The following is a 22,202-nucleotide window of genomic DNA, read 5'->3' on the forward strand; positions in this document are numbered from 1 at the left end:
CTTTTGTTTCCTTTCGAGTTTGGCTCCCTTTATGTACATTAAATCTTACTACTTCATGTGGCTTATATCGTCCTTCTCTTTAAAACAAGTCACATCTCTTACATCTTCTGGTTTCCATGCACCGGTAGCAGAGAGAGCACATGTTTTGTCTCTTTGAAGTGAGATTGTTTGAGACTACTACACTACCATCTGATCCTCTGATCACACATGAAACATTTGGGAGGTGGTCTTTTGTGTTGGGTGCCTTTGCAGTGGTACAGTTATTGAGTCTCCATTAGAAGCGTCATTGGAAGAGAGGTATCACCTGCATTTATGCTGGGTGCCTGTCTCTCTCCAATTGTCACAAATCTTTCATTTGCATTCTTTGAAGACGTCTGAACAAACTGTTGGCAGGCCTGGTCCCACTATTGGTGGCAGATCTTTCCCATGACGTGGCATTTCAGCAAATGATATCTTCTATGTACTGATAATTCCGGTCACATGTTGTGCTACATACTTTATGGTACATCTTGCATGTGGAGCCTTTACCCACACTCAGTCGTTCGCTTTGAAGAAGACTGTATGCTGTTGTGTGCCAGTGTTGATGTTCCATTTGATCCCTTTCAGCCGTATGCAGTTCCAATAGAGCATATTGGCAGGTGCTGTAGTAAAGAAAAAGTCATCCTTTGGTGTGATGTTGTATCAGTATACTGCTTCTGGTATAGTACAATTTCCTGGAAATTGACTTTTTGACAGGTTTTTGACATCACTCTATGATGCCATTTACTAGAGGAGATGTATGCACAGCAGAATCGAAGTCGAATTCTCCACTCATCTAGGAAGGTTTTAAATAAGTTGCTTCGAAAATCAGTGTCCTTATCCGTCAGAATTTCTGTTGGTGGGCCCTGCTCATAAAAGAGCGGTTTCAATTGGTTGAGGACGCATTTTGCATCTTGCTGAGGAAGGTGTCGACAGATAACAAACCAAGCAGTGCCACAGTCAATCAATGTAAAAAAATGGGCTCCATTGCAATGAGTAATATCCATCGCTACTTGTTGCCACATTTGTTTAATATTTAAAGCACCCTCTGACCAGTGCATTGGTGACGGATCAATCGAATGACGCTCTTCACATTCTCTGACAATAATTTTCATAGCGGCTTTAGAAACTCCAGGGTCAATCTGTTTCGCAAAGTAGTGTCTGTCTCCTACCAGTACCAGGATGATCGCTTTGTCAGTGAACAATTTTGATCTAGTCAAACCCAACTTAACTCACGGACGCATAGCAGGCAGGTTGCCCTGTGCAGTGATCTTCTTAATTGCATTAAACAACCTCTGAGGCACTTTCATGAATTGATCCGCCTTAATTTGACTAGATATGACCAAGGATACATTTTTTGACAGTGTATATTCTTTCACCAATTTTATTATTGTGTCAAACTGCTGTCAAATGAGTATCTCACTCATAGCTTTGGTTCATACCAGCAAGGCCATCATGAGATCCATTCATGAACACAGCTCTACCTGTCCCTACCATTCGGACACTGTATGATCGGGTGAGACGCCATGAAATTTGGGAATCGGCCAAATACTAAATGCTTTACTTTCCATTTGTTTGCTGGGATGGCTTGTTCTGTAAAGTTTAGAAATTAAAGCTTATTGCACCGGAACTCTTTAGAAGTGGAATTTTTTTCCGTATCACCGTTTTTTCATATAGATGCACATATTTTACTGATGCATGTTTTCTGATCAAACATAAGCAAAATACTGCTGCTTTTCAGTTCGTGTTTGGCTCCCTTTATGTTCATCAAATCTCAACATTTCATGTGACTGATCTCGTCCTTTTCTATAAAACATGTCACACCTCTTGCGTCTACTCCTTGTTTCCACAAGCCGATAGCAGAGAGAGCACACCTTTCGTTTCTTGGAAGTAAGATTGTAACATTACTACTACAACAGTATATTCAGAAAATTCTAATCCATATGTAATTTATGGTATATAATACAGAATCTCAGCTGAAATAAATTTGATCAATTAGAATCCTCTTTAATAATGAAAATTTCTTGGATCAATGTGTAGGTAAAAATATTTCTGCTGGCTAGAAATCTTGCCTTCAATAAAATGTTTGATCCTTGGTTCTGTTAGGATGGTTTTGATTTCAAAATATTCATGCCATCATTATTAAAAGTTGTTAGGTCTGTTACAACAGAAACAAAAAATCTGTATTCTTATTCACTTATGTAAACAAGAGTTATTTCCCTTGTTTCTTATTAAAATAGGTATCCGAAACCAATATTCTATTTTCACTATTTATATTGGCACATAGATCTTTGCAAAACATGCAGAATGATATGAAATTTATTTTGTTAGCACAATTAGACATTGAATTATGACTATCCAAGTTTGTTGGCCATTAATATGAAATAAATATATGCTATGACATAAAATAATTCTCACAAATTTTGATATGCTGTTAAACGCAATACTAATAAGCTAGGCAATCATACAACTTTTACTGGAGGGGATGTGAATTTTCTTAGATAATTGATATAGCAATTAAAAACAGGGAAAATTCCCCTGGGATAAGATTGATGGCTTTATTTGTTTAGGTACCAAATAAAAAAGAACCACATTTAGCAAATTGATTAATTTTACAATTACTGACAAATTCTTTTAAATGAAGAAACATAACTTTGAATAAACAAATGCATAAAATAGTATTTCTTGAATAAACCATGTCCATATAAAAATTCTTGAATAAACCATGTCCATATAACAATTCTTGAATAAACAAGGTCCATATAAAAATTATTGAATAAACAATGTTGATATAAAAATTCTTGAATAAACAAGGTCCATATAAAAATTCTTGAATAAACAATGTCCATATAACAATTCTTGAATAAACAATGTCCATATAACAATTATTGAATAAACAATGTCCATATAACAATTCTTGAATAAACAATGTCCATATAACAATTATTGAATAAACAATGTCCATATAACAATTCTTGAATAAACAATGTCCACATAACAATTCTTGAATAAACAATGTCAGTATAAAAATTCTTGAATGAACAATGTCAGTATAAAAATTTGGAAATAAACAATGTCAGTATAAAAATTCTTGAATAAACAAAGTCCATATACAAATTCTTGAATAAACAATGTCGACATAAAAATTATTGAATAAACAATGTTGATATAAAAATTCTTGAATAAACAAAGTCAATATAAAAAGAAAAATGATGACTTCAAATTTTTACAAAATATATATCAGCTTGACAAGAAAGTTCTTGTGGTTTTTTAACTTTTAAATTCAGATGAACATATCTCAATTCAAACAAAAATTTGTTGATTGAAATAAGCACCATCAGAATCAACACACTTTTGCCAACATAAAACAAGTAACATAAAAATCTTGTGTTCTGGTGACAATGAAGTCACTAAAGGTATTTTTAAGTTTTTGAAGCATTTCTCATGCAGAAAGTTGTTCAGATGCTTGAAAAAGTGGTAGTCAGTAGGTGAGAGGTGTGGAGAGTATGGCAGATGAGGCAGAGTTTTGTAGCCCAATTTGTTCAACTTCTGCAGAGTCGGTTTAGCAACGTGCAGTCGGGTATTGTCATGGAGGAGAATTGGGCCTTTTCTGTTGACTAATGCTGGGTGTTGTTGAAATTTCTGATGTATTTCATCCATTTGTTGATATCACTTCACTGTTGTAATGGTTTTGCCTGCATTAAAAAAAACTGAAATGGATGAGACTGGTTTCAGACCATCAAACAGTAAGCATGACCTTTTCTTTGGTTCAACTCTGGCTTCAGGAAGTGTTGTTGAGCTTTGTCGGCATCTAATCACTGAGCTGAGCATCACTAGTTGTTGTAAAGAACCCACTTTTTATTGCAAGTTACAACCCGGTTGAGAAATGGGTCATTGTTACGTAAAGGAAGGGAAGATGACACTTCGTAACAGCGTTTCTTTTGGTTGTCGTTCAATTCATGAGGCACCCATTTATTAAGCTTTTTTATCTTTCTTGAACAATTGTGCATCGATTAACTTCGACTAAGACTTAACTGATCATTGTCAACAGCTGATGACCCACCACTATGATCATTATCTTCATCGCCACCAGGAAATTTCTTAAACCAGCATTGTGCTGTGTGGTAAGTAGTGGTTCCTGGGCCAAATGCTTGTTGATATCACAAGCTATTTCAACAGCCTTTTGGCTTAGCTTGAATTGAAATAAGAAAATTGTGCGAATTTGATTTTTTTCCATCTTGTATTCAACGTTCTGAAAAGACATTTTTAAAATGATTGTAATTTAAACAGAAACGCCATTTAAAATGATCTATAAAGTAAAGGTGTTGTAATGAAAACTTATTTGAAAATACATCATTTGAAATCAAAATTAAATATTTCGCAAGAACTTCTTAACCTAATAAAAATAATTAGTAAATTTCGCATTAAAAAATTAAAACAGTATAAACTGCTTTTTTATTACTTAAAAAAAAAAATTAATAATTAATGATAAAAATGGTTCAATAATATTCAATTTTAACTTTTTACAGAATGTTCACAAATTTATACACCAAATGTAATTTAATATAATACATCACTCAATAAGTTCCAGGCCCGGCATATAGATGCCACTCCTATTTAAAAATCCATAATTTTATTTAAGTACTAACCTTCAAATGGCATGTGTCCAATATTGAGCCCAGTCTAATTATTAGTTTACAAATTACACTTATTCAAGTGAACCTACTGTTGCAAATTTTCAAAATGGTGGAAAAAGATTTGAATTTCACATTTTGATAAAACATTGCTTTCTACTGGAGAAAACATATTATCCAAGAAAAATAATGGCTTCTCAAGCGTTATTCAAACTCCACTCCATTGGGAACAATAGTTAAGAGATGGTATGCTGACTTCAAACACAATCGTACAGACACAAATGATACTGAATGCTGAAGTTGCCCAAATTAAGCAGTTGTCCTGGAAAACATCTAAATAATTTATAAGCTCGTTTGGATTGATTGTAAATTGAGATTTTGAGAGATATAGTAGAGGAGTTAAAGATATCAGAAGATGACAGTGTATTCATCATTTTGCATGAGAAAACTGGGTGCTGCATTTGCTCGCAGTTTACCAAAAATATGTCAATGATTCAGAACATTGTTTTTTTTTGTTTTTTTTTTTGCATCTGTTGTAAGGCAACAAAAAATGATTTTTGCATCAATATGGATGAAATGTGGATATGTCACTTCATTCCATAGCCAGCAATCAGTAGAGTGCACAACAGCAGATGATAACCGTCCAAAACGACCAAAAATGCAAACATCAGCAGGTAAAGTCTTAGCCTCCATATTTTTGGATATGCAATGTATTTTATTAAATAATTACATTCAGAAAGGAATAACCATCAATCACAAATATATAACATTATTGGTGTGTTCGAAGGAAGAAATTTCCACAGAATAACTATAAAGGAAGAAGAAAAACATAGTCTTTCAACAAGGCACTGCGTTGTGTCACAAGTCGATCACAATGATGGCAAAGCCACATGAATTGTACTTTGAATTGCTTCCACACTCACCCTATTCTCCAGATATGACCCCCAATTACTACTAGATGTTTTGCAAACCTCAATAGAATGCCTCAGGGAAAAAGATTTGCAGGGAATAAATAATATCAGAAACTGAGGCATATTCTGAAGCAAAATCATTCTAAAAAAAAAAAAAAAAAAGATTGAATTGTTAGCAAAGCATTGGAATCTGTGTAGAAAAAGTTGATGATTGAAGTCAAAGTTTGCGTAAAAGTTGTTTTATTAGTTCAACCCGGGATTTAAGTGATCTGTTCTCTTGGCTGAAATAAATTTGATAGACTAACCCGACAAGCAACAAAATCTTATCCCTTCACTGTCGAGGTTTTCTAAATGCCAGAAAGCAGTCGACTCTAATAGTTTCTTCCCTTAAACTGCTAATGTTTGGAATTCCCTCCCTGTTACCTGCTTCTCTTATTGTGCTAAAGTGCAGAAATTTAAATGTAATGCGAACAGACATCTCGTTGCTCAACTCCACATCATAGTGGCCTCTGTAGGCATGGCCTCACATATTAGCATTTCATCCAAGTGGCAATATGACTTGTTTGGGGTGAATAGAAGTTTTAAAAAAAATCTGCTTTCAGAATGAAATTTTCTCAGATCACTGAGAGTGAAATGTAAAAAGATTTCCGCTGACTAAAAAAAAATTTCCAGTAAACGACTACAAATATTAGATCTTTTGGCTTATCATTGAGATGAACTTGAGCCAGAGACCAATTCAGTGATACTTATAATCCAGATGTAATTTACGATATATGGTAAAATAAATAATATCAGCTGAAATAAATTTGAGTTTGAATTTCCTTTCAGAGTTAAATTTTCTTGAAAGTGAAGTGCTAGCAACTAAAAAGATTTCTGCTGAATGATTGGAAATCTTGCCCTAATCCAAATGTTAGATCTCTGGTCCTGTTATGGGAATAACCTCGTTTTCAAAACTTTCATGGCATCCTTATTAAAAATTGTTTGGCCTGTAGTAACAGAAACAGAAAATCAACACTGATTACTGACGTTCACTTATGTAAACAAGAGTTACTTCCCTTGCTTCTTATACCATTTTCTGTGTATTCCGATTTCTAAAACAGTTTCTGTTGTCATGAGAACTTTAAAAACCAGAAGTAATTAATATATGAATGAATACTGAAAAATAAATAAATAAATGAACCCCCCCCTCTAATCATCACTATTTGTTCAATGTTCATTTGCGATTTTTTTTATTTCCCTCTCAGAGCAGAAGATTAGACACAATTTCAGGAAAGCAAGATTTGAAAAGCCAGTGTTCTAGAGGAAAAACATTCTTATCAAACAAAAATTTTCTGGAAAGCTCCATCAGCATTCCCCATTGGGGGCGCCTGAAGCAATTAATAATAATCTAACCTTTGTTTTTTAAAGGGTGAGAAGGTAAAGCTTTGGAAGGTAGATCTAGAGCTGGATAACACCCTATCTCAAACTGACAGCAAATAACGCCACACTAGCCACAAAGTACCAAAGATTTTAGTATGAAATAGACACTGTGGAGACCTACACTAGAAAACTGAGCTGACTGAATTAATGATTGTGCTCTGATTAAATTATTTGAATAAAAAAAGTGAAGTTTACAAAGCCAATTTTATGTATTAACAAGTCACGGCTTATCAAGGCCTAAAGGCCACTCAAGGATAAGGTTTTTATGGAAATTACTTCAGACAAGGCATTTGATGTAAGGGAGCTAAAAAAAGAAATAATGCTTCAAAGTCAAAAACCAGTCAACAATAAGTGTAAAATGGATAGATTCCAACCCAGAAAACAGCATTTCGTCCACCTTTGTGGCTCTTGGAATGTGAGGATAAAATAAGGGAATGGGTTGCAGAGTTTGTCAGGTGGACAGTGAGATCACACCGTGAGGATTGATAATAACAACTGTAAGTGGATGTCTTAACATTGGACTTGAAAATGATCATGTAGTTAGCTGGGAAGTAACCTCTGTGGTATTGTGTTCCACAGATAGTTCTTGTGAAGAAACATAAAAGTCCATCTGGTTTTAGGCACACAGAGGTAGAAAGGAAAATTATTTATATTGGTTGTAGTTAGATGAATTTTTGTTGTAAATGTTTAACAGAGGTTGCGGGGGCACCATTGATGGGGCTCAGTTATGCACTAAAAATAAAAGGATAAAATCCAAAGTCAGTTTCTTGATACTCTCTATCACTTAATAATTCCCTTCTCTCTCTTTTTTTCTTTAGCTATTGTTTAAATAGTATTATTATTTGTGGTGCTATTCACTTTCGTTTATAATGGACTAGCCTGGGTGCCTGGCATTGCCCGGGTGTTTGTAGGTTGTGTTGAGAAAAAAAAAAAGGTGTAGTAGACAGGCGGGATCGAACCCGTGATGTGAAGGGCGAAAAGAATGTGGAAGTGTGTGTAAGGGTGTTGGTTGAGCAAAAAAAATTTTTTTAAATGTGTTAGTAGGCAGGCCCATGATGCGAAGGAAGAAAAGAAAGTGAAAAAAAACAAAATGTGACGCATTAGCTGTTGCGTCCGGAAGTGACATAAGTTTAAATTAAGGCTAGACAATCAAAAAGAGGTGATGACTTTCGAAAATATCGGCGAAAAAAGCGACCCCTCCCTGTAGAAAAGTGCCCAGTTGAGGGTGAAGGAATTAATGTTTTTAGCCATTTTTTTTATATTTGTCATCCGAAGTGTCAAGCTTCAAAATGATACTGATCTTGTGAAAATCCATTGCTTCTGTCGCAAGTTTTTGCGAGACATACATACATACATACATTTAAACAAAGATTTATATTATAGACTAGCGGGGGTACCTGGCGTTGCTCGGGTGTCTGTAGGTGTGTGTGTTCAGGGGGGGTAGATAAAAAATAAAAATAAAAAGTTTTGGTAGGAAGGTAGGCTCAAAAACAAATATAAAAAAAAAAAACGGAGAAAAAAAATAAAACAGCGAAAAAAAGTTTTGGGAGGGAGGTAGGCTCGAACCTGAAGCCTTGAGGTTAATAGTCTGATGACATACAATGAGGCCAGGAAGCTAGGGACTTTTGAGTAGTTGAAAATAAGCGTTTAAAAAAATGAAGGTGGTTTTTCTAGGTGAAATCTTACTCCATAGTAGCTGTAGCAGCAAACAAATTCACAACGCAAATTGTAATTGTAAGATAAAAGTGGCCGAAATAAAAGATATTTACGACCACGTTTGGTAAGTGTGAGATATTATGATCTGTGTAGCATATAAAAAGTTATAAGAATGAGCGAGGAAGCAGAGAACCACCTCAAAAAAAGCCTTTGGTGGACATCCAAAAATAAATGCACACAAACACATTTTCGCTTTTATATTATAGACTAGCGGGGGTACCTGGCGTTGCCCGGGTGTTTGGAGGTGTAAAAGAAAAAAAAAGTTTTGGTAGATAGGTAGGCTCAATCCTGAACCCTTGAGGTTAATAGGCTGAGGACTTACCACCACACTACGATGACAGAGAAGTGAGAATGTGTGAAATAAAATCATTAAAAAGTGATGTGACAGGAGCGTATTTAATGAGGTCAAACATCATGCCACAGGGAATGAAACGCACTTAACGTTTATAAACACACAAGTGGCAGGTGTACCCCAAATTTAATTCCGCACTGAATTTTCACTGCGGAGTAGTTCTTTTGGGTTTGTTTTTTACCCAACTTTGTTTGGTTTTGTTTCCCCAACATGTTGGGGAAAACCACCTCCCCCTTTATTAAGGGAGTGTTCAAATGAAAGCAATTGTCTGATATGATGGTGAAAACCGACATTGACCAAATGTCCGTTACTTTCTGGACGTTCCCGGTACAAAGGCCGAGAACTGTTACTTAGCTCCAGATCAATTTCGTTTTATACAGAAAAGCTCAACCAACATGTGGGAAGCCGAAATAGCAATAATTTTGTAAAAGTCAAAGTAAATAAATCTAGCCATGATGCGTGTTTGCAAATCCTAGATGTTATTATATAGGAGGTATATAAACACTTCTAAGCGATAGTAACCCCTCCCCCTCCCCCCCGAAAAAAAAGCATATTTTGGACATACAAAAACATGTGTGTGTTTTGCCTTTTATATATATATAGATTATTCTAACTTTTAGTTTTATAATTGGTTTTATTACCTTTGTTAATAGAGATGTATAGATACACAGTAGCAAGAATGATAGAAACCATATGAAATAGGTTGTGGGGTCAAATAATATGCAGTTTGAGAGAGAAAGTGTGATAGACAGAAACTTAATATCAACTAGGTTTTTTGATGATGAGTTAATTGCAAATTACAGCTAAATAATAGAAGTTTAAAATTTAAGTTTATTTAAAAACTAGTAGGGACACCAGACATTGTCTGGGATTGAATAAGGATCAACAAATGTTCCACTCTTACTATACTTTTATTGTCATCGAAATCTATGAAATCACCCACTTTTTAATCAAATCGATTGATTGCCTGCTCTGGTTAGAGACTCCCCCTCTCCGAAGTGTACCAGAAGGAAGATTTACATGCCTTCCCTTAGTAACTTAGTCCACAATACATTGTATACCATATTGCACTTCAGAGAATCTACCATTGATTTTATAAAATTATTTGTAAATAATGGCCTCACTTAAAGTTTAAAATGCAAAAGTCAAGTATCATGGTTCAAATGTGCTCTGAACAGAAACACTAATTTTGAACATGCCCCTGTCTTATCAAAGGATCAACTGCTGATTTTATGAAATCATTTTTACATAATGACTTCAATTAAAGCTAAATGTACAAAAGTCAAGTATCATGGTTCAATTGTGTTCTAAAAAGAAACATTCATTTCGAACCCCCCCCTGTTTTATAAAAGAATCTAAAGTTACTTTTATAGGTTAGGCCTTTCTAATTGTGCAGTGATAAAACTTGTCAAATGCACTTGTGGTGTTAGGTTGTATAAAAGTGTTAACTTTGGTAAAAAATAAAACTTCCGTTTCAAATTGGATTTTTTTGATTATCGAATTTTGATAGCCGTATTCTGATACAAAACCTATGTAAGAACACTACCAGACACATCAAGTGTCTTTGTGTGAAATTTTAAAAAAATCGGCCTATTCATTTCCAAGTTCATAGGGAACTCTCTCTCACACGCTTTTATATAATAGTAGAAGAAATAAAGATAGCTTGAAAAAGTTGCCAAACTCAGATTTAGTATATAACTACAATAATACCCTTCCCGTGACAGGTAAAATTAATTTCCTGAACAATTTTGCATCATTTTTATCTTCCCTTACTGTTATAAAATGTCTGCTCATTGCTTGTAAGCAAATAATAATAGTTGAAAATTTGTGCAAACCTTTGGTTTTGTACAGCATGAAGGGTCTGGTCATGGGCAAAAAAAGAAACAAAAAAACAATGGTTGCTGCATCTAATTATATGTTAGTGGCTCTTGTCAAGTAACAAGATTTCTCGTTAACTCATATGCAAATGAGATGCTGCCAGCTTGAATAAAAAGCCTGTTTTTCAGGGATGGGTGAGAATTTGAAGTTGTGAACTTGGACAGCAATCTGGCGATTTTAACCACAAAAATTGTTTGATGAAAGTACAGAATAATTAACAATCTATTCTTTGAAATTGCAGAATAGTTAGCAATCTATTCTTTGAATGTACAGAATAGTTAGCAATTTATTTAACCACACTTATGAAGTTTAAAATCAAAATACAATGATACTAAGCCTCGTGTCTAGAATCTTTATTCTAATTGGAATCAAAATCTGTTACATGATTTTGATTCTAATATTGCAAATTTAACACTTTTTCTTAAGATGTCTTAAAAAGAAATTGAAATTCAGAAAATTTTGCTTAATTCATGTGTTATGACTAAGGATCAAATTAAATGCAAAATCTGAAATATTTTCATTTTCAAATGGGAGATTGTGTCTATATTATGACCCACTTCCCCTCTCCCTAAAACATGCTTTAAAAATGCTCAAAAGAAACTCAAATCTAGGAAATATTTTTAAATTTTACAAAAATTGGAGGTATCTGAATTTTCATGAAGGACTTTTACCCACTTTACAGAAAATTAAGTTAAACATATATAACTCGCATTTGGACCTCTTACAGCCGGGAGCTGTGTTTCAAAATTTATAATGATTGGTTAATTAGTTTAGAAGTGAATCTTGTACATACAAATATATATAAGGGGCTTTATTTACCTGCTCCACCACATTAAGAGCTACTCTAGCTCCCGTTAACATACCCAGAATTGAATTGTGTAGCACCTGATAGGCAAATTGGAATTTTGGAATGTCATTTTTTTTTTTTTTTTTTTTTTGTATGTAATTGGCGTAATGATTAATTAATGCCGGCAAAAACTGAAATAGGAGTTTTTTAAAAAAGAAATATTTTGAGTTTTCTTATTTGGGATCTTTAAACTACTGTTCTCATTAATTTACTTATTGCGGACTATCATCTTTCTTAGTTGTTGTTTCACGACGTTTCGGCCAACTATTCTTCTGGCCTTCGTCAGGTGGTAACCGCGATGGGATAGGAACTCCAAATCTCTTAACTGCATTCTCAGCAATTACTGCCATCCATAGTTGTTGTCGTCTCTTCACGTTTTGGCCAAATAAGCCGCTGGTTGGCTTTGAGTAGGATTGAAACCGCTATCTTCAGACAATTCTCACTTGGAACTGCAGAGATTCAACATCTCTATCCACTGCGCCACGGGTATCTCTATCCACTGCGCCATGGATAGGGTACTTGGTAAATTCGGTTGTAAAAGTTACACTTCTGGAGGTTGAAGGTTCAATCCTTAGTACAGGCAACACTCAAAATACAATCGCAAATTATTTAGGACTTTTACCCAGTCATGACTGATGGAATGAGAGCACGTTATCCCATAGATTAAATAAGTGTTCTGGTGGAAATTCTGTGCAGATTCCAGAGTTTGACAAGATACACCTGGAGAAGGTCAAAGGTTACATCAACCAAAACATAGAAATATCAAACAGGATGAGAATAATAGTTCAAAGAATCCAAATAACATGAATAATCAATCTTCATTTTAAAAATTCAGAAACGTAATATTTTAATTTTGTTTCTCTTCTTTATCTTTGGTCGATTCGTATGGTGGAATGAAGTATTTTTTTTATTTGGCATGAGAGCAAAACCTTTTAAATTTATTTGTATTAAAAAACATAACCAACTTTTAATAAAAAATGCTTAAATTTTTCTTTAAAATGCTATTTATATAAAAAAGATATTTACATATTAAAATGTTGTACCAATTGGTTTCGTATCTTGTGGCACTTTTTAATGATCCATTGATTCTGCAGTTGAACTTTATTTCTCCTGAATTCTTCGAAAGCAGTTAATGTGTACTGTGAGATCCGAAACCATATCTTAATGTATAAATTTCTTTTTAAATATATTGCCTCTTACTCCCAGTAATTGAGTACTCTGGTTAATTTGTCTTCCAAAAATTGTTCACACATACACACACACACACACATATATATATATATATATATATACACAGGGTGACCCAAAAAAAAACAAAAGCTAAATGGAGGCCATCTAGAACATATGCTTTAGAACGGAGAAAAAAATGCCAAAGACCCTAGTGTTTTGATGTGATGTTTTGAATATAATAGACTAGTTATGACCAAAGTTTCATTTCATTCGGACAAAACACAAAAAAAACGGGGCCTGTTTTTTTTTTGTCACCCTGTATATATAACAACAAACAAGTGTATATTATCTTTTGAGAATACATTGATTTTTAACAGAAGAATATTGTCAAAGTTTTAGTAACATAACACTATTAACTTAGTAATGCCTAAACCACAAATTAAATAATCTCTCAATACATTTAACAACTAATTCATTAAACATTTAAATAATCAATGAAGTAGAAGATTATTGCAATGAAAGATATGGAAAGTTGATGGTGTTGAGAAGACAAGTGATTGCCTATAGATTTGTGTGTGTATATATATATATATGTATGTATTTAGTCATGAATAGTAAATCTTACTTGACAAGTTGAACTTCTATACAGTGATCTAATTTTGAAGAAAATCCTCTTTGTCAAATGATACGCATTTCAAATCCCTTGAAAACTGTCTGGACTAGAAATAGTCTTGAAGGTATGTCGCAGTGAATATCTCCACAGCAAATGCGATAAATAATCATTAGAGCTTATTATTTCTCATAGTCACATTCAATGGCTTAAACCTTCCAGCAACTGATTGTCATGACTGATAATATCTTTCCGATGAGTCAACCCTTTCAACACCTCAGCCTGACATTCTTGGACAACATGAAATGGAAGAAGTACATAAATAATTTCCCACACTCTTTATCCGTGCCTAAACATAAATGTAGATTCCATAAACAAAGCTTCTTTCTTAGAATTGCACAACTGTGGAACTCTCTTCCGATTGCCTGCTTTCCAGCTGACTACAACCTGATTGTCTTCAAGTCCAACATAAACAAGTTCTTGATGAACCGTCCCCCTAAGTAATCCAATTTACAAAATTCCCACTACTTATGTTTACTATGCTATAATCACATTGACCCTTATCCTCAAGCGGCCTACGGGCCTTGATAAGTGGTGATTCCTGTGTACATTGTCAATATGTACCAATATAAAGCTCTATTCTAGAGCTGTCGCTGTTGCTCATTCTAGGCCCAACTCTGTTTATTCTCTATACTTAGAGAATATTAGTCTTCTCCGACAAAGGAGTGATTGGACCTAGTAATTCACTTTTGTTTATCTGTTTGCCCTTTTCTCAATAACCACGCCTTGGCTTTTTTTGAAATTTTGTGCAAACATTAGTCATGGTGAAAGTAAATTTTTGTTCAGAAAATTAACATCTTTTGTCCTGCTCGTTTGACTTGTTGGCCTAGTGGTCTCCATCAATTCCTTGTTTTTATACCTCATTATAATACAGCTTCCTATTCCAGTAGCTTCTTTCCAAAAACTGCAGGCTTGTGGAACTCTCTTCCTGCTGACTGTTTCCTCTCTACTTTTTACCTTTTTTTTTTTTTTTTATAAAGACTAAAGTCAACAGACATCTCCTGTTTTTGTGATAATCATCTTTCATTCTTTTTAGCTCCTTACATCAAGTAGCTTTACGCCTCGTCTAGAACTATTTCAATAAAAAAAAAAAACTATCATTGGCCCATGTATGGAGTACAGTTGCTACATTTGGTGCATCAACCACTAGCCTCTGCCTTTTGTGCAGACAATAAATTTTTGCAGTTCTTGCAGAGAGGTGTTAATGACCTCTTATATACAGTGCCTGGTATTCTCAAATAGTCACCCATCTGGTACTCTCCAGGCTCAGTGTTGCTTAACTTTGATGATCTAACGAGAACCAGTGTGTCAATGTTATTACTAATCTAATAGATCCCACACTGTCTGCCCAGCTCTGCCCACTGTCACATTAACACAGTATTGCAAGTACTTCTACGAAACATGCTCTGATCAACTTAGTTTACTTATGTTTTGTAAATGAAAATATCCTGAACCACTCGATGAACTGCTAAATATCAACCCTTCATTGTAGAGGTTTCGTATACTGGAAGATTATCTTCTAGCTTCTTTCCTTGCATTGCATTCTGTTTTCCTGACAATACCAACATGCAGAAATTTTGATCATCACATTCTTCAGATAGTGTACTCATCCATCTACTTTCGCTGTATGTCTATTATAGTCAATAGTTACGTGAAAATTTTAAACTTAACTGTTTATTTAACCCACTCGGAGGATTTTCTTATTCTGTGTTCTATAACTTTTATGCAGAGACTAAGTTGTTCATACCAGTTATGGATATGTCCGCAACAATCAGTTCAGCATTTAAAAGCTTTTTTTTTACAAGGGAGTCACCATTTATCAAGGTTTAAAGGCCACTCAAAGATAAGGCTTTAATGAATGTAAGGTGGTATGGTAGTAATCATTAATGGTGTCAAGGCCTGAAGGCCACTCAAGGATAAGGATTAATGAATGTAAGGTGGCAGTGTAATTAATTAATAATAATTAATAGTGTAAGTTGGGTAGAATTTGATTATTTAAGTGGACGGATTCAACAAGAACTTGTTTACATTGGACTTGAAGATGGCCATGTTGTAGTCAGCTGGAAAGCAGGCCAGCAGAATAGTTCCACAGGCGGGCAGCTCTAGGAAAAAAGCTTTGTTCATGAAATCTGCATTTAGATTTAGGCACAGTTAGAGAATGGAGGAAATTGTTGATAGTGGTTGTAGGTAGTCGAGTGTTGTTTGTTAAAGTTTGGCAAGAGGGGATCATAGATCCAAGTGTACGGCATAATCACGTTGACATACCTGTTCACGTTAGATCACCGAAGTTAAGCAACGTTGAGCCTGATTATTACTAAAATGGATGACCAATTTGGGAATTCCAGGCGCTGTATGTAGGAGGACGTCGACACCTCTCTATAAGAGTTGCAAAAAACCTAATGTCGTCATCTCCCCTAACGGAGATATACATGCGACTGGGGACTACTTATGAATTTCGTACTCCCATGAAACTTCCTCCTTTGGAGGAAGCCAATTAAACCTGAATAGGGTTAGTGCCGACCAACATATAGATTTAAACTCAGACAAGCACTTGCCATAAAAATAATGATAGTGTAGAGACAGGTTTTCAACATCTCTTTTATAGGAAAGAGAAAAGGGCATCATCTACTAGGTTTCAAAGTTGGTTTTGAACTCTATCAAGGCAGGATATGGCGCAAAGCTAGCATGATATATAAATCTAAAAATCATGTCAGGCTTCTTTACTTTTAATGTTACTATGGAAAAGACTTTATAAAAAGAATAAAGAGTTTCTTGTTAATTTTATACAAAAAAAAGCATATCTAAGAGAATGTTTGCTACATATGCTTAATTATTTCAATAAATAGAATTGAATTAAAATAATATTAACTAGAAGGATCTTGTGGAAATTCCATGGTGTTTTCTACATCAATCTGTAGAATTTTCTGTTAAGGACAATATTCCTTTTGTCACAATGTCAGTACTATTAGTAAAAACAAATGACTTTTTCTTCTTCTGTAAAAATAATTGTCATTCTTTAAAAGAAAAAAGAATTGAAAATGTTTTTTTTTTTAAATTATAGCAAAAAATTTTAAAATCTTACTGCAAAAATAATCACCAGCTAAATATTCTTCACGACAGTAAAACAAATGTTAATTTTTTAAATGTATTTAAAATATAAAAATTGTACTGTTTTTTAGTCTATGTAACGACATATTTTGAGTTTGGAACAATTCATTTTAAAATAGGTAAAGTCGGAATTGTGACATCAGATACAATCTCATTTGTTTGGTAACATGGGTGAAAGGTGATAACGTATGTAGGAACATGAAAAACCTTAACATATTATTATGAATATATTAATAGAAAAAAACCTTCAGGGAAATAAGCTCTAGCATAAAAATAGTTGAATAAATTTCTAAAATCTAGAGCAGTTTTGGTCATAGATTATTTAAAACCTCGAAAATAAATTATTTTCATTTTGGTACAAAGAAAATTATTTAAGAATAATGCAAAACCCCGTTTCACTACAAATAATTACAGACTATAAAACTAGAAAATTACCCAACAAAGTTTCTCGACAGTAAATCATTTCTAAAACTTTTAAATGGAAAGTTCACCAAGCATAACCATTTGGTGTGTGTATAATTTGGGGTAAGCGTTTACGATCACATCTAGGGCAAAAAGCAATAAAAAAAAATTCTGTGTAGACATTATAAACGGTTTTATTTAGTTGTTTTTGTTGAATGTTAATAAATGAGGAATTAATTCGTTAAAATCCATGTAGTATTATGCATGTAGCTTAAAGAAAAACACATTTGAAATGTGTCAACATTATGTGACATTATGTGAATAAGCAAAATGAAAACGAGATTGTGACCAAATTTAACCTGATATCGTGTGATATTTACCTTAATATTGACATATTTCAAGCATGTTTTTCTCAAATTACATGCGTAATACTAAATTGATTTTAACTTCAAATAATTCATCATTTATTAATATTTAACAATGAAAAAATATAAAATCATTTTTAATGCCTATACACAATTTTTTCTTGCTTTTTGCTCTGACCGAGATCCTTAATGTTTATCTAATTTTGTTATCTTTTAATCTTTTTTCTAATGTGTGTAAAAAGTGATAACACACAAACAAACATGAAATGCCTAAGCATATTATATAGATTGTTTCCACCTCATTTTTCGATTGTGTTTTTATTAAAAACCTGCTTGTGTTTTTTTTAATTGCTTGTAAAATCATAACCAAAAAAATTTACATTTTTCTTATTTTTTACTTATGCTTATTTACATTTAAAAATGTCAAGAAAAAAAATTGTCTTATTACATTTTATATCATACATTTTTAGTGCTTGGACTCTTATAGTTGTAACATTTTTATTCATCATATCATATGAATCTGAAGATTCTATTGTTGGCATTGGTTTCCCCGATATTCTTCTAGTCAGAATATTTTTCTAGAAAAACATTGAGTACTTACAAAAGGGACAACATAAAGATTGTCAACATCCTAAGCAAAAGTCATTTTTGTGGCACAAACTGGATTCAAACTTGGAATACCCAGGTGATCAGTCAGTGTCATTAACTTGATCACTGTCACCTCCTAACAATTTCAATAGCAGAATAAAAGTTTTTTATACATGGCTCTTTTATCACCTTGTTTGATGCTGTTGTTTCTCTTTGTGACGTTTCATGAGTTTGTATAACTACGATGAATAAAACTCTTTTCATTAAGAAAGAACATAAGGAGATGTTTGCTGAGTTTTCTTTAAGGTTTTTATTTGGAGAAAATTTACGCCGGAGAAAGACAAATGTTATCTAATTATGTACTTCGTGAACTTCACTTTTTAACAAAATGAATGATTCTCACGGACAGACATCGAAGTAACATTTGCATTAGATCACAGGTTGTCTATGTTATTTCCAGTGTCTCATTCGCACAACTTCCACGGAGAGACTGATTCTGAAAACGTTAGTTTTTTATCTGCTCAAAAACATGATGTCATTCTTCATCGTCTCTCTGGCTTGTCTATGGCATTTGACCTCTGCCTCAACTTTACACCACGCATCATTCATTCAATCTTGGAAATGATACTGTTTTACAGATATGGATTATCATGCACTCAGTGTGACCCTTGTCAAAATTCACACTGATTTAGTCGCTACTGATTTAAGGTCCCTAATATGTAACATAGTTCTAAATTGTATCCCCCCCACCCCCCACCCCTGGGTGGCACAAGCATATCAGTAGGCAACTGAGAGCCGCCTGGACAACAACCTGCAACTCCAAACAAATGAACATGAACACTAAATCAAAGCAGACCTTGCATCAAACTAAAACTAAATATCATAGAATCAAATGTAGAAAAAAAAAAAAAATAGCCTTGTGAGTTCTCATTAGTTATCAATACTGCACATTAACCTACCAATCTATCATCTGATCATTTTTCATCTTTGAGAAAAGGATAATACTATATATATAATATATATATATATATATATATATATATATATATATATTGCATCAACTAGGTGTATACAATCATGCTGACACACCAGTTCTTGCCAGATCACTGAAGTTAAGTAATGTTGAGCCTGGCCAGTACCAGATGGGTGACCATTTGGGAAGGCGAGACGCTGTATGTACCATGAGGCAAAAATACCAGGTTGAGAAACTGGCGCGGTCTATCTTTATCTCGAGGGTAGATGGGACTCTCTTAAGCCGTGGTAGGCATCCTGTCTAGTGATGGCGTCACAATAAAAAATACCCTTGATAGCTTTGGCCAAGCATCAAGTATTCAGCTACCGACAAGATTTGAATTACACTATAAAACTCGTGTCTCGGCTGCGGCTGCGCTGGATGGGATGGAGGTGTACACTTTGGGTTCAGTAAGCATCTAAGCATATAATTTGGGTTGGATTAGTATCCCAAGCATTACTACAGTTCCTTTTTCACTTTCATCCATTTTTCAAATCACAGATTCTTTGCTAAACTGATGCTAAATACCTATTACAATGAAATTTATGACCCAACTTTAAAATTGAATATAAAATAATAAATAAATAAATAAATAAATAAAATAAAATTAAATAAATAAATAAATAAAATAGAACCCTTTTATTTTCTTGACTGCATAATTGTAAATAATCATCCTTTTTTTGCCATGAACTTGATGATATATAATTTTTGTGATTATATTTTTTGCAACAAGCACTGGGGTTTATGTCACTGTATATATTTTTTTTCCTCTTTTTGTCACACTATTTTTTTTATACACCCTGTTTGCATTGTTGTTGTCTCTTTGGTCAAATGTTCAAAATGTGCCATTTGTCAAATTCACAGCCCCAATTCATACAGGCTCCTTACAGGGTAGGTAACCCCTATACATATATATTTTTGTTTATACATATATATGTATATTTACATATATATATATTTATGAACTTTTTTTTATTGTTTCACCTCTTTTTATTTGTCTGCTTCTTTTTATAAGTATTAACATTAAAAAACAAAACAAAAACAAAAAACTTGATGGCAAAATTTGATGTATAAAAAAAAATGAAGCTATTAAATGATTGCTGAGAATATATATTATTTGGATTTATCCGACTACTTGTCTCATCTTGAGTGTGATTTTCACAATGTTTCGGTCGATGTAACCTCCAACCTTCTTCAGGTGTATCTTGTCGAACTCTGGAATGTTTCTTTCGAAGGACTTGTGGTGCAGTGGTTAGAGTACTCGGAAAAATCAATTGTAAAAGTGATATTCTCCTAATAGTTGAAAGTTCAATTCTCAGTGTGGGCAACCGAAAAATACAATTGTGAATTACTAAGGACCTCTATCCAGTCATGGCTGACTGAACAAGAGCATGCTACTCCCGTGAAGTAAATAAAGGGTTCTGTTAAAAATTCCGTCCAAATTTCTGAGTTCAACAAAAACATTCCCGAGTTCGACAAGATACATCTGAAGAAGGTTGGAGGTTACATCGATCGAAACGTGAAAATCACATTTAAGATGAAAACAGTAGTCTGAAGAATCCAAATAATATGAATAACCAATCCTCATATCAAAAATTCAGAAGCGGCGTTGATAAGATATTATATGTGTGTGGTGCGTGTGTGTGTGGGGGGTATTAACTGTCTCGACAATACAAAATGTTATGAAAGAAAAAATATAATTATTTATATATATTTTTGGGAAACTACTGATATATATATATATATATATATATATACACAATATAAAAGTGTGTGTGTGTATGTATATATATATATATATATATATATATATATATACCCACAATATAAAAGTGTGTGTATATATATATGCATATATATATATATATATATATACACACACACACACACACAATATAAAAGTGTGTGTGTATATATATATGCATATATATATATATATATATATATATATATATATATATATATATATATATATACACACACACAATATAAAAGTGTGTATGTATATATATATATATATATATATATACACACACACAATATAAAAGTGTGTATGTATATATATATATATATATATATATATATATATATATATATACCATTGAAATAAAATTTTCCAATTTTTATATGAAAATATAACTATTGATAACACAAAATTCATTTAGATAGCTCGATAGTGCAATACTAGAGCTATAACTACTTTTATATTGTACCTTTTTACTTGGAACAGACAAGAGCTGAAAAATTGTACGTTTGTATAGTAAATATAACTGAACCTTTTTTTGAGATGAAGATGAATGAGTGTCTGTTGAAGTGAAGTGGTACAATATAAAAGTGTGTGTGTATACATACATACATACATACATACATATATATTACAATAGAAAAATACGAACATGAAAAGTAATATGGTTAAGCTTAAAACTGGAAAAGAAAAGGTGAAGATATTTTAGTAAAAAATATAATAAATTTATAACTTAAAATATTGTAGCATTAAGAATTGATTATATAATATTAAATTGAATTTAAAAAAAAAATTCTTGATGCTGCAATATTTTAAGTTATAAATTTATTATATTTTTTACTAGAATATCTTGTCCTAGTCTTTTACTTTTCCATGTTCAAGCTTAACCATATTACTTTTCATGCTCGCATTTTTCTATTGTAATCCATGATTTTCCTAGGCTTCCAGTAAATTCACCTGTTCTTTTTTTTAATTTCAGTCTTATTTTTTTGCCCCCATAAATAATGTATAATACTCGTCTGCTTTCAATAAAATCCCCCCAATTATCTCCCTTTCATTCTCTCTGTTTCAAATGTTTTTTTTTGTTGTTTTTTTTTTTACAAGGTAGTCACCACTTATCAAGGCCTGGAAGCCACTCGGGGATAAGGGTTATTGTGTGTACAGTAATCAATGATATAGTATCGTAGTAATCGTTAGTATTGGAGATTTGATAAAGTATCTTACGTAAGGGGGGCGGTTCATCAGGAATTTGTTTATGTTGGACTTGGAGATATCCAGGTTGTAGTCAGGTGGGAAACAGGCAAACGGAAGAGAGTTCCACAGGCGTCGTGCATTTCTAAGAAAGAAACTTTGTTCATGGAATCTACG

At 33.2% G+C, this 22,202-nt stretch overlaps 2 protein-coding genes across 44 annotated transcripts in view; one reads left to right on the plus strand and one right to left on the minus strand.

Annotated features, from left to right (window-relative positions):
- LOC145263695 (uncharacterized) overlaps positions 1–22,202 on the minus strand; it is a 75,791-nt gene that overhangs the window by 31,821 nt on the left and 21,768 nt on the right. Inside the window, exon 2 of one of the 3 annotated variants that reach the window (XM_080120637.1) lies at positions 3,915–4,270. The exons of the other annotated variants lie outside the window; for them this stretch is intronic. Within the exon in view, the coding sequence (XP_079976763.1) occupies positions 4,049–4,270 (222 nt within the window). The 3' untranslated portion in view covers positions 3,915–4,048. Of the gene's footprint in view, positions 1–3,914; positions 4,271–22,202 lie in introns of those variants that run through there. 3 annotated transcript variants of the gene reach the window in all.
- Positions 1–22,202, plus strand: part of LOC145263687 (SWI/SNF-related matrix-associated actin-dependent regulator of chromatin subfamily D member 1-like) — a 273,700-nt gene that overhangs the window by 19,016 nt on the left and 232,482 nt on the right. For 18 of the 41 annotated variants that reach the window (XM_080120590.1, XM_080120583.1, XM_080120572.1 and 15 more), the window contains exon 2: positions 19,955–19,981. The exons of the other annotated variants lie outside the window; for them this stretch is intronic. In XM_080120590.1, coding sequence (XP_079976716.1) covers positions 19,955–19,981 — 27 coding nt within the window. The remainder of the gene's footprint in view (positions 1–19,954; positions 19,982–22,202) is intronic. 41 annotated transcript variants of the gene reach the window in all.

This window comes from Euprymna scolopes, chromosome 39 (genome assembly GCF_053919585.1).
Source record: "Euprymna scolopes isolate OS-2025 chromosome 39, ASM5391958v1, whole genome shotgun sequence".
Lineage (NCBI taxonomy): Eukaryota > Metazoa > Mollusca > Cephalopoda > Sepiida > Sepiolidae > Euprymna > Euprymna scolopes.